General features: G+C 44.7%; 1 protein-coding gene across 1 annotated transcript in view; it reads left to right on the forward strand.

Moving 5' to 3' along the window:
• The first annotated feature begins 2323 nt into the window (after nt 1-2323).
• ABLIM1 (actin binding LIM protein 1) overlaps nt 2324-12866 on the forward strand; it is a 472724-nt gene continuing 462181 nt past the window's right edge. The window contains exon 1 of the mRNA XM_077454959.1: nt 2324-2454. Coding sequence (XP_077311085.1) covers nt 2442-2454 — 13 coding nt within the window. The 5' untranslated portion in view covers nt 2324-2441. The remainder of the gene's footprint in view (nt 2455-12866) is intronic.

A 12866-nucleotide genomic window follows, 5' to 3' on the forward strand; every position in this document is an offset into this window, starting at 1 on the left:
GCTGCATTTGATGGGCACAGCGAGGCTGCATTTGATGGGCACATTGAGGCTGCATTTGATGGGCACATTGAGGCTGCATTTGATGGGCACATTGAGGCTGCATTTGATGGGCACAGTGAGGCTGCAATTGATGGGCACAATGAGGCTGCAATTGATGGGCACAGAGAGGCTGCAATTGATGGGCACAGAGAGGCTGCATTTGGTGGGCACAGTGAGGTTGCATTTGGTGGGCACAGTGAGGTTGCATTAGGTGGGCACAGTGAGGTTGCATTAGGTGGGCACAGTGAGGTTACATGTTTGGGCACAGTGAGGTGCATTTGGTGAGCACAGTGTGGTTGCAATTGATGGGCACAGTGAGGCTGCAATTGATGGGCACAGTGAGGCTGCGATTGATGGGCACAATGTGCCTGCAATTGATGGGCAGAATGAGCCTGCAATTGATGAGCACAATGAGGCTGCATTTGGGCACAGGGTGGATGCATTTGATGGACACAGTGTGGCTGCATTTGATGGGCACAGTGAGGTTGCATTTGTTGGGCAAAGTGAGGTTGCATTTAGTGGGCACAAGAAGGTTGCATTTGGTGGACACAGTGAGGCTGAATTTGATGGGCACAGTGTGGCTGCATTTGATGGGCACAGTGAGGTTGCATTTGTTGGGCAAAGTGAGGTTGCATTTGGTGGGCACAATAAGGTTGCATTTGGTGGACACAGTGAGGCTGAATTTGATGGGCACAGTGTGGCTGCATTTGATGGGCACAGCGATGCTGCATTTGATGGGCACATTGAGGCTGCATTTGATGGGCACATTGAGGCTGCATTTGATGGGCACAGTGAGGCTGCAATTGATGGGCACAATGAGGCTGCAATTGATGGGCACAGTGAGGCTGCATTTGGTGGGCACAGTGAGGTTACATTTGGTGGGCACAGTGAGGTTGCATTTGGTGGGCACAGTGAGGTTGCATTAGGTGGGCACAGTGAGGTTACATGTGTTGGCACAGTGAGGTGCATTTGGTGAGCACAGTGCGGTTGCATTTGGTGGGCACAATGAGGTTGCATTTGGTGGGCACAGTGCGGTTGCATTTGGTGGGCACAGTGAAGTTGCATTTGGTGGGCACAGTAAAGCTGCATTTGGTGGGCACAGTGAGGTTACATTTGGTGGGCACAGTGAGGTTACATTTGTGGGCACAGTGAGGTTGCATTTGATGGGCACAGTGTGGCTGCATTTGGTGGGCACAGTGAGGTTACATTTGGTGGGCACAGTGAGGTTGCATTTGATGGGCACAGTGTGGCTGCATTTGGTGGGCACGGTGAGGTTACATTTGGTGGGCACAGTGAGGTTACATTGATGGGCACAGTGCGGTTGCATTTGGTGGGCACAGTGAGGTTGCATTTGGTGGGCACAGTGAGGTTGCATTTGATGGGCACAGTGAGGTTGCATTTGGTGGGCACAGTGAGGTTGCATTTGGTGGGCACAGTGAGGTTACATTTGGTGGGCACAGTGAGGTTACATTTGGTGGGCACAGTGAGGTTCATTTGGTGGGCACAGTGCGGTTGCATTTGGTGGGCACAGTGTGGCTGCATTTGATGGGCACAGTGTGGCTGCATTTGGTGGGCACAGTGAGGTTGCATTTGGTGGGCACAGTGAGGTTGCATTTGGTGGGCACAGTGAGGTGGCATTTGGTGGGCACAGTGCGGTTGCATTTGGTGGGCACAGGGTAGCTGCATTTGATGGGCACAGTGTGGCTGCATGTGACTGGGGGGGGGGGGGGGGGGACATGCAGGAAGACAGTGAGATCAGCAACACTGCAGCACACCAGTGTGAGCCCATATCATAGGACCATCTACTGCACATGCTGCTGAAAGAAACGTCCTTATCTGCAGAGAGGGGGAGAGACAGGCCACAGCTCACTTACTTGGAAGGAAGGACCCAGCATGAGGCTCAGTCATCACAGCTTCCCATACAAGACATTGTCTGCGCTGTTTAAAAGTTCAAATTCAGACACAGCTCACAGGCTGCTCAGAGTGTGGGCGGGCACAGTGAGAGAGGGGGCTGGAGGAGGCGGAGCGGATCCACCCTCTTCCATTCGGCTGTGCTCGGCTCGCAATGGACACAGACTGTCAGCTCAGAAGCCAGGGACAGCACTGTGACAGGACAGATGTCCGCTCACAGCACAAACGTTCCTGCACTTCTGGGCTGTTATCCAGCGCTGTCAGCCTCCCTCCGGACCGAGTGTAGGGTGCTGAGTGATCTCCCCATGTCATTGCAGTGACACCCTCCTCCCCGCACACCGCCCGCCAGGAGAGTGTGCCCGGCTCAGCCTCCCTCTCCTCCCCCTCCCGGCTCCCTCCTCCCCCCTCCCTCCTGTGCTGGGAGACGGTCCCCGGGATCATCCGCAGCCAGACCGGTCCCCTCCGCATCTCCCCGGGAGAGAGAGAGAGACATGTCCGCCAAAGGTAAGCGGGCGGCGTGTGAGCGGTGTGCAGAGGTGACAGCGGGGAATGGTGCAGTGTCTGCCCGCTGCCCCCCCCCCCCCTCCATCTCCTCCTCACCCGACTCTCCGCATTCTACAGAGCGCCGGATTGCTGCATTTCTCCGCACGTGACTGGGGGGATGGAAGGCCGAGAATGGCAACCTATACCCCGAGATGGGCACACAGGTGTGCTTCTAATACAGAGAGAACACCTCTAATACACAGGACAGGTGTTCTTATATGGAGATCACACATTCCTAATACACAGGACAGGTGTTCTTATATAGAGATCACACATTCCTAATACACAGGACAGGTGTTCTTATATGGAGATCACACATTTCTAATACACAGGACAGGTGTTCTTATATGGAGATCACACATTTCTAATACACAGGACAGGTGTTCTTATATGGAGATCACACATTTCTAATACACAGGACAGGTGTTCTTATATGGAGATCACACATTTCTAATACACAGGACAGGTGTTCTTATATGGAGATCACACATTCCCAATACACAGGACAGGTGTTCCTATATAGAGATCACACATTTCTAATACACAGGACAGGTGTTCTTATATAGAGATCACACATTTCTAATACACAGGACAGGTGTGCTTCTAATACCCAGAGAACATTTCTAATACACAGGCCAGATGTTCTTATACAGAGATCACACATCTCTAATACACAGGACAGGTGTTCTTATACAGAGATCACACATTTCTAATACACAGGACAGGTGTTCTTATACAGAGATCACACATCTCTAATACACAGGACAGGTGTGCTTCTAATACCCAGAGAACATTTCTAATACACAGGCCAGATGTTCTTATACAGAGATCACACATCTCTAATACACAGGACAGGTGTTCTTATACAGAGATCACACATTTCTAATACACAGGACAGGTGTTCTTATATAGAGATCACACACCTTTAATACACAGGACAGGTGTTCTTATACAGAGATCACACATCTCTAATACACAGGACAGGTGTTCTTATACAGAGATCACACATTTCTAATACACAGGACAGGTGTTCTTATATAGAGATCACACACCTTTAATACACAGGACAGGTGTTCTTATATAGAGATCACACATTTCTAATACACAGGACAGGTGTTCTTATATAGAGATCACACATTTCTAATACACAGGACAAGTGTTCTTATATAGAGATCACACATTTCTAATACACAGGACAAGTGTTCTTATATAGAGATCACACACCGCTAATACACAGGACAGATGTGCTGTTAATACATACACGGGAAAAACCGCTAATACGCAGGACAGGTGCTCATATATACAGATTACACCTCTGATACACAAGACAGATGTTCTTATAGAGAAATCACACCTCTAATGCACAGGACAGACATACTTATACAGAGATTACATGCCTAGTACACAGGATAGGTACTCTTAAGGAGAGCCCATACCTCTAGTACACGGGACAGGTGTGCTTCTAATACACAGAGAACGCCTGTAATGCACAGGACTGGTGTTCTTATATGCAGATCACATGTCTTTAATACACAGGACAGGTGTGCTTCTAATACACAGGCCAGATGTTCTTATATAGAGATCACAGACCTCTAATACACAGGACAGGTGTTCTTATATAGAGATCACACACCTCTAATACACAGGACAGGTGTTCTTATATAGAGATCACAGACCTCTAATACACGGGACAGGTGTTCTTATATAGAGATCACACACCTCTAATACACAGGACAGGTGTTCTTATATAGAGATCACACACCTCCAATACACAGGATAGGTGTTCTTATATAGAGATCACACACCTCTAATACACAGGATAGGTGTTCTTATATAGAGATCACAGACCTCTAATACACGGGACAGGTGTTCTTATATAGAGATCACACACCTCTAATACACAGGATAGGTGTTCTTATATAGAGATCACACACCTCTAATACACAGGATAGGTGTTCTTATATAGAGATCACACACCTCTAGTACACAGGACAATTTGGGAGAATTGTATGAAGTACTGTATATAGTGACACCGGCATGCCTCTGCTCTGTGTATAGTAACACCATCAACTATATGTCTCTGCTCTGTGTATAGTAACACCATCTGTGTCTCTGTCCTGTGTATAGTAACACTGTAGGAAACTGAGCCCCTCTCCCTTCATATTGAGTTGCTGTCCACCAGCTGAAAGTTGAAATTAGGCTTTCGTGTTTGATAGGTGAACTAGCTGGTGGGAGGAGCAATGATTCAGGAGGACTTTGAGATCTAAAAAATGAGTCAAAGAGAACTGTGGTAGTTGTCACCAACAACCAGTCAGGTTCTCCCACTCCCTCTGTATATGAGCCTCCAGTTGGGGTTGCGCTGTGAACGTTCTCACAATGGTGATCTTGTAAACGGTTTTCTGTTCTATGATTATTTCCCAGCTGTGTGCTGGAGGTCTGTGTGAGAATATTGGTCATCACATAAAAACTGTCTGTACCCCCTCCAGTACCCAATCACATTCAACCTTGACTCTCCAGTGCCCAGCCCCCTCCTGGCTGATCCTATGAAGTGTGACATTTCTTGTAGAGAATGTGAGTGACTTTGGCCTATATTAGAGGGGACGTCCCCCAAAAAAAAGAGAAAAAAAAATCTGGTTCTGCTGCTTCTGTGTTTAACTTCTGCTCTCTGTAGACAATTCTTCCTGGAGGGGGAGAGGCTGGGTGGTGCGCAAGGGGCGACTTTATCACTACATTGTAGCACCTGTCATGTATCAGCCATGAGGAGGAACGTTTGTTTGTTTCTGATTGTTTATTATTGATAACTTCCTCCTGGAAATGGAAATAATTAAAAACAAATATTCAGACATCATGCACACCAGTGCACTGCACCTTTGTAGACTCGCTGTGGCCATATTAATTTTTAATGGTGCCCCACCCATCTTGCAAACGCACGGCAAAATCGCATTGGTGAAGTGTTTTGGCGCAGTGCGAATTTTAAAAAGGTGCAGGCATTTTTTTTGCGTGTTTCTCACACTTACATCATCTCAATTATTTCAACAAAACACGCAGAATTGTGCAGAAAAAAAAGCATGCTCTCAGTTGCATCTCCTGGTGTGATCGTAGCGTGGTATGCGCGGTATTGGTGGTGCACTAGCTGGGGGAACAAAATTGTTTGCATCTTGCCATAGTATCAGCAACATCACCATATCTCAGGAGTCTGTGGGCAGTCCTGATGTCATTCTTGCCTAGGCGAGAAATGCAACAGTAAGGCCTCCTTAGGGACGTAATTAAAATGTTACTAAACCCAGGACCCAGCGTTCACTATATCTGGCTTCCCACAGTACACAGAACATGGAAATGCATCAGCAGTCTTGTGACTTCTAACAGTGTCTGGTTAAAGCTCAAAGGAGGAGTTTTAATTCTCCTCTGACTTTCCTATGAGGGTTCAGGACCCCTGACCCTCTGTCTGGACAGTGCTGATCACATGCATCATTCCCTCAAAAAAAATAAAAATAAAAAAACCTCTCTAGCAATAGACACCAAACATGTGCAGAGTGCCTCCTAGAGCTCTGTACTATCAGCAGTTGGATTGGGGACAGTGGAAGAAGGGGAGGATAAAACAGCCTTTTTACACAATGCACAAGGATTAACCCCTTAGTTTCCACAGTGAGTATAACAAGCATGCTTTACTGCATATACAGACTGTTATTACTGTTGAAGGTTTAACAACACTGTAAAGCAGAACTCTGTAAGAAATAGTGAGCAGGCTCTCATTGCAGAGGAGATATATCCTGTCTCTTCTGCAAAAAAATGCCCCTACCTGCCTACCCGCTGTTTACCCCGTATGTTCAGCTCAGCTTAAAGTGTCAGGCTGGTCTCTGAGTGCTGGGATGATGAGCTGCTCAAGAGTACTGTCATCCCCCGACGGCCAATGAAAAGGCCCAAAGACTGACACTTATAAGAAGATGACGGTGAGGAACCATTGGACAGGTGAGTATGTAATACCTTGAGCCCCCCATTTACACTGAATGCGGCTTTGAAATCGTGGGACTTCACCTGAAATCGCACAATTTCAAAGCCGCATGTCAGTGCCACTTCGGGTGCCACTTGGCTGACATGCTGTGAACAAGGTTCTTCGCTGAAACATGTTAGCAGTTACTTAGTACTTGGTGATTATCAAATAAAGAATTTGGATGGATTCCAGAGTGCGAGTTCTTTCCATATATCCATTGGTTGATCTCTGTGCAATTTCATGCACAGATGTCTATGCAAGTCGCAGCTGAAATCGACAAAAGCAGTGCAGGAAATACTTTTTCAACTCGGTGTGGCACTGCAAAGTCACACTGGTCTGAACAGTTCCATTGCTGACAATAGGGTGCGACTTGTCAAGCAATTTGAACTTGTCAGCCAGCACCCGATAACCGATTGAAGAATCGGTTTGGGTGAGGACATGGCGGGCTCCCCGGACAGGTAAGTGTCCTAATATTAAAAGTCAACAGCTACAGTATTTGTAGCTGCTGACTTTTAATTTTTGGGGGGAGATCGGAGCTCCTCTTTAACAATTGGTATAGTGCCATCATATGCCATGACACTGCAAAAACTAGTCAAATAGACTGTACACTTTGGAAGTGCAGTTGCTCAAGAGCTTAGTAAATGAGGGGGAGTTCTGCTGACTTCCATCATCCAATCAGAAATATCTGCATGCAGGGCACTGGGCAGAACACTAGGGACAAAGGAGATGTGAAATAATTACATACAGCAATGTAATCGGTAAGATTACATTATACCGTATGTAATGTGTGTGTTTCACTTTTTCAATTTGGCGCCGTTCTCCGTCCCCGTGCGTCGCAACACTCGCAGGGAATGGCGATCGGCTCCGTGATACATTGAGCAGAGCGCAGCTCGCTCGTACAGCAGGGGGACATCGCTGGATCCAGGGGAGAAGGTAAGTGAACTGCATTCAGCGATGTGGTCCCGAGTCTGGCTCGGGGTTACCGCTTTTGGTATAAAATCTCCACCCCAAGTCAGACTCAGGAATACCGCCAGGGAGGTTAAGCTTTGGCAATAAAATCTGGAAGCTCATTGGTTTCTATGCAGAAGTGATCCTGATTTAGCATTTTCCAGCTTTAGTAAATTAACCCCATTGTGTATGTAGCACTGATCCCTGAAGGAGCTACTGGTTTTATTGGGCTTACTGTTACCTTCTTGACCTCGTCTCCATCTAGGGTTTCCTGTGGTAGATGGCCCAAAGTAATGTAGAAAATGACACACTGAATCTTCTTCGGAGATATTTATTTAAAAGATAACACAGTCTCTCAAATTTAGGGTAGAGGGTTAGGAGGAAAGTTCAGGTACTTTTGGACTGCAAGAATAGAAAGTCTTACAACCACTGTAAGATTACAGTACTGTGTGTGTTTTGTGTCTTTTTACTTTTTTGAATTTGGCGCAGATCTCCGCTCCCGTGCGCCGTAACGTCGCAGGGAGCGGTGCTCGGCGGCATTCGGCACTGTGTGAATCGAGCGGAGGACAGCTCGATCACACCCCATCCATGCGTCCTGCCCCCTAATCTACATTCGGGGCATCGGACGCATGGATTCCAATGGGGGGGGGGTTTGAAGCACATGATTAGGGCCAGAGACTCTAATAGGCTTCAAAAAAGGGTGGGCTTGGGGCACAGAGCACTGCGCTCCGAGCCCACCCTGTTGTGTGACAATAGGGAATTAATATCTTCCCGCTTCTCTTCCCAGCCAATCAGGAAGCCTGTCCTGAGACCCGATTTGGACCCGATTTGGCCGGGAGTCCTGAGACCCAATTTGGCCGGGAGTTTTGGGACTCGATTTGGCCTGGAGTTGAAGCTGCGGTGCCATTTTCCCTTAGCCAGGATGGCAGTGCTAGGCACCTGATAGCCAGTTGAAGAATCGGCTCAGGTGTGGGCATTGCTTAATGTTCTGCCGATTTCCATCATCCAATCATTGGCAAGCAAAAATGCTGTTTTTTTAAATATTTTCCTTGCATGTAATTGGGTCATGTAAACTGAAGCTACACCTCATTTACTAAGCTCTAGAGCAACTGCACTTGCAAAGAGCATAGTCGTTTTGCCTTTGAGAAATTCATCCCAAGCTGTCAGGCAATGGAGAAGGAAACAGTACTGGATTAGTAAACTGTATATAAGGTGACAGTGTGTGCCTTGTCAGATAGTGCTGGATCAGTAATTTGTATATAAGGTGACGCATTAAGGTTGATTTACTAAAGGCAATTAGACTGTGTACTCTGGAAGTGCAGTTGTTGCAGAGCTTAGTGTCAGTTAGTGTCCGATTGTCCACCACAAAATCGCAGTCTTGCTATAAGTCACTGATCGCTGCCATTACTAGTATAAAAAAAAATTCCATAAATATATCCCATAGTTTGTAGACGCTATAACGTTTTGTGTAAACCAATCAATATATGCTTATTGGGATTTTTTTTACCAAAAATATGTAGCTATACTGCTATAAAACAAATCCAATAAAACATTTTTTTAAATCCTAATTTCGCAATCAATTTAGGCCATTTTTTTATTGGATTTGTTTTATAGCAGAAAGTTAGAAAAATATATATATAAATATATTTTGTTTTTAAATTGTTGGTCTTTTTTTGTTTATGAAGCAAAAAATAACAAACTCAGAGGTGATCAAATAACACAAAAAAAACCTCTATTTGTGGGGGAAAAAAAGGATTTTATTTGGGTACAGCGCGGCACGACTGCGCAGTTGTCAGTTAAAATAACACAGTGCCCTATCGCAAAAAATTACCTGGTCCTAAAGGGGGGGGGGGGGCGTTGGTTGTCAATCTTTCAGAAGTCAAGTCTGCTTATATTTTGCCTTCCCTGGTTCCTCATTTCCCTCCTTATAAGCTTGCTGATGATATAAAAAGTATGTATATATATATATATATATATATATATATATATATATATATATATATATATATATATATATAGACAGGCAGATTGTGGCTAGATGGAGGGGTCAGCAGGGTGCTGTACACATTGCCTCCCAGAGTCGTTTTGATATTGCTTACTCTGATATGACCGCACACTGTGAGCATTATCAGATGCAGCAAGTGCAGATGGAGCCCGTCTCATTTCTTAGCTGGAGGACATCCCGCATCATTTAGGCCTTTCCTCCCCAGCCTGACTGACCCTGTCCCACTCCTTTCACTCATTAGATTTCAGTTTTTTGAGTTATGCAAAACATGAAGGCATTACCTAGGGCAACATGTATGCAAATGCAGCCGGTCTAGAAATGCAAATTTCTCCCCATTGACATCCAACCATAAAGGCCTAGTTATATTTGCATAAAGCCAGCCCACTGCTTGCATTGGAGAGGTGCACTGATGCTGTTAGGTTTTCAGGAAGCCACGTTTCGTACCTTCCAGCCACGAATTGCCTAGAGAAGCACAGAGACCCAGTAATTACATAAGATATGTAATAAAACAGAAAAGATTTATTTAAAAATATCATTAGCATGTTTATGTAAGTGGAGGGAAGAACCGGCAAAACATCAGAAGATTAAAATTCAGCTTTGAATGCCGTTTGGCACAAGCAAGAGAATTTAGCGTGCAGAGTCATTAAAAGCTCGGCGTATCCCCACCAGCCTTTCATAGAGCCCCAGAACACCTGACTGCTTTCCTCCTGCAGCAAGAGCCAAATTAGCAAGTCACTGCTGAGCTTGTCAAGGAACCAAGCAATTATTATGTTAAAGTAAACGGAAAGCCTAACATTTTGTTTGCGCTGTACTAGCAGATTTAGATACACAAACTAATTGAAGCCAAACTCCAGCTGCTCACATTTTATAATCAGTTACAGAAAACAATGGTCATTGGTGTAATTGGGTCCCACTGGAAGGAATTGTACCCCATCGTTGGGTCCGATTGTTGGTTTAATTGAGAAGAATTTTGCCTCATCATTGGTGTCATTGGAAGCCATTGTTGGTTTCACTGGGAGGAATTGTGCCCCATCATTGGGTCCCATTGTTGGTTTCATTAGGCGGAATTGTGCCCATCATTGGTGTCACTGGACCCCATTGTTGGTGTCATTAGGAGGAATTTTGCCCCATTGTTGGTTTCATTAGGCGGAATTGTGCCCATCATTGGTCTCACTGGGCCCCATTGTTGGTGTCATTAGGAGGAATTTTGCCCCATTGTTGGTTTCATTAGGAGGAACTGTCCCTCATCATTGGTTTCATTGGGAGAAATTGGGCCCTGTCATTGGTAAAATCGGGCCCAGTTGTTGGTGTCATTGGGAGGTACTGTGCCCCATCATTCATTGGTGTCATTGGGCATCATTGTTGGTGTCTTTGGGAGGTATTGTGCTCCATTGTTGGTGCCATTTGGCCCCATTGTTGGTGTCTTTGGGTCCCATTGTTTGTTTTATTGGGAGGAAATTTGTCCCATCATTGGTGTCAATGTGCCCCATTGGGAGGAACTGTGACCTTCATTGGTGTCAGTGAATAATAGCACCCCAAGGGCCTGATAAAAGCAAGCAAAGGGCCGCATCTAGCCCCCTGCCACAGTTTGGATACCTAGAATTTAGATAAGGGACTTTGAAAATTTCAAGGCCAGAGGCATTTGGCATTTTCAGAAGGAGGCCAACAATGGGAGCCTCCTTATTTTTCTCAGTACTGGGTTCCTTTAAGAAGTTGACAGGCGAGTGTGGAAGCGATCCTCTCATGGTAGGCTGTTTGTAGGATGTGTACAAACTCTTCTGTTTGCTCAGCTTTTATTTGTGGATTTCTTTTTTTCCTGGAAACTCCACATTCCCCCCCGCCATCAATGAACTGAGGAGTGACTCACCAAGAAAATGCTTCTCATCTGATCCCTGAAAACCTTTCTCTTTCTAATTGTAAGTGGAAATGGTCTGACCGCAGGCTTCTTATTATGTATTTTATTAGTGTGAGAGGTCTGAACTTCTCAACCTGTCATAAGAAAAAAAACACCCTCCTATCATCCTCCATTGGGACTTGTAGTATTTGTTGTATTGTTACTTTTTCTGTTTGTTGTATTTGTTGCTTCTTTGTATCCCAGTCATTATGTGAAATAGCGCAGATCTATAGAAAGCGCGGCACAGCAAAAGAAAACAACCCAACCTTTACAAATTCCAAGAATGTCTTTATATTGTTATTCATTTCTACAGCAAGTAAAAGACGAGACTAAGGCTGTCCATAGATTTAGTCTTTTTTTTTATTCGTTCAACCAGCGGGTTGATTTCCCCATCCACAAATTCAAGGGGGATGGGGGAATACTCCCCACTGAACCTTTGTATTCTGACAGTGGGGAGACTCCCCCACTAATAGAATACACAGATCAGCATTGCCGGATATAGTCAGCGGAGCTGATCTAGTGAGGGAAAACCTGACAGCATGAATGTAGAGAAGTCGATCGATTTTCTTTTCTACAACCTCCCTGCCCATACATGGACTACACATGGCCGGCTTAAACCATTCACCTCCATAACTGCATCAAGAGCTTACACTCTAATGTCCCCACAACAGTCACGCACTATTATTATTATTATACCTTTATATAGCTCTGACATATACTGCAGTGCTGTACAGAAAAGACTGAACCAGTCACATGTCTCTGGGCTAGAGGAGCTTACACTCTAATGTCCCCACAACAATCACCCACTCCTATTATTATTATTATTATTAGTATATATTTATATACTGTAGCTCTGGCATAAAGCATACTCCAGTGCTGTACAGAGAAGACTAAGCCAGTCACATGTCTCTGGGTCAGAGGAACTTACACTCTAATGCCCCCACAACAGTCACCCACTATCATTATTATTATTATACATTTATATACAGTAGGTATAGAAAAGAATCACCCCATTTTAAAATAATCATATTTTGTTCATTTGCAGCCTGAAATGAAGACAGGCACAGTTTTTGTTTTATCCAGCTGTATTTACTCAATGCAACTTATAACATCATAACAAGTGAAAGATATAACACCAACATGCAGGGTGGCTATAAATCGATGATTTTTTTTAATTTAAATTGATAAAATGCTTTTGGAGTAAAAATCTAAACAGTTTTCTATCTAAGATACATTAATAATTGAGTTTATTTAGCATGAGACAGAGCTTAGTTATGTAGCATGCGGCTGTATATTCTGCAATATTTACATTTGGGTAAACTCATTCAATGAATCCAAGCTCTGCAAGCTGAGATAACATGCATTACATTGATGCATGCACACAATTTCACAGTAACAATGAGATAAAAAAAAGTTCAGGAATATTCCTTGATTCCATTGTTTTGCAAATCTATGTACACTACAAACTTTGATTGAATTGGTCCTGATATTGCTGTTTTACTAACCTGACAGCTTATTATTCTAAATAGGAAACC

The sequence above is a fragment of the Lithobates pipiens genome, unplaced genomic scaffold (genome assembly GCF_037356315.1).
Source record: "Lithobates pipiens isolate NorthernLeopardFrog02 unplaced genomic scaffold, aLitPip1_a1.2 Scaffold_25, whole genome shotgun sequence".
Classification (NCBI taxonomy): Eukaryota; Metazoa; Chordata; class Amphibia; order Anura; family Ranidae; genus Lithobates; species Lithobates pipiens.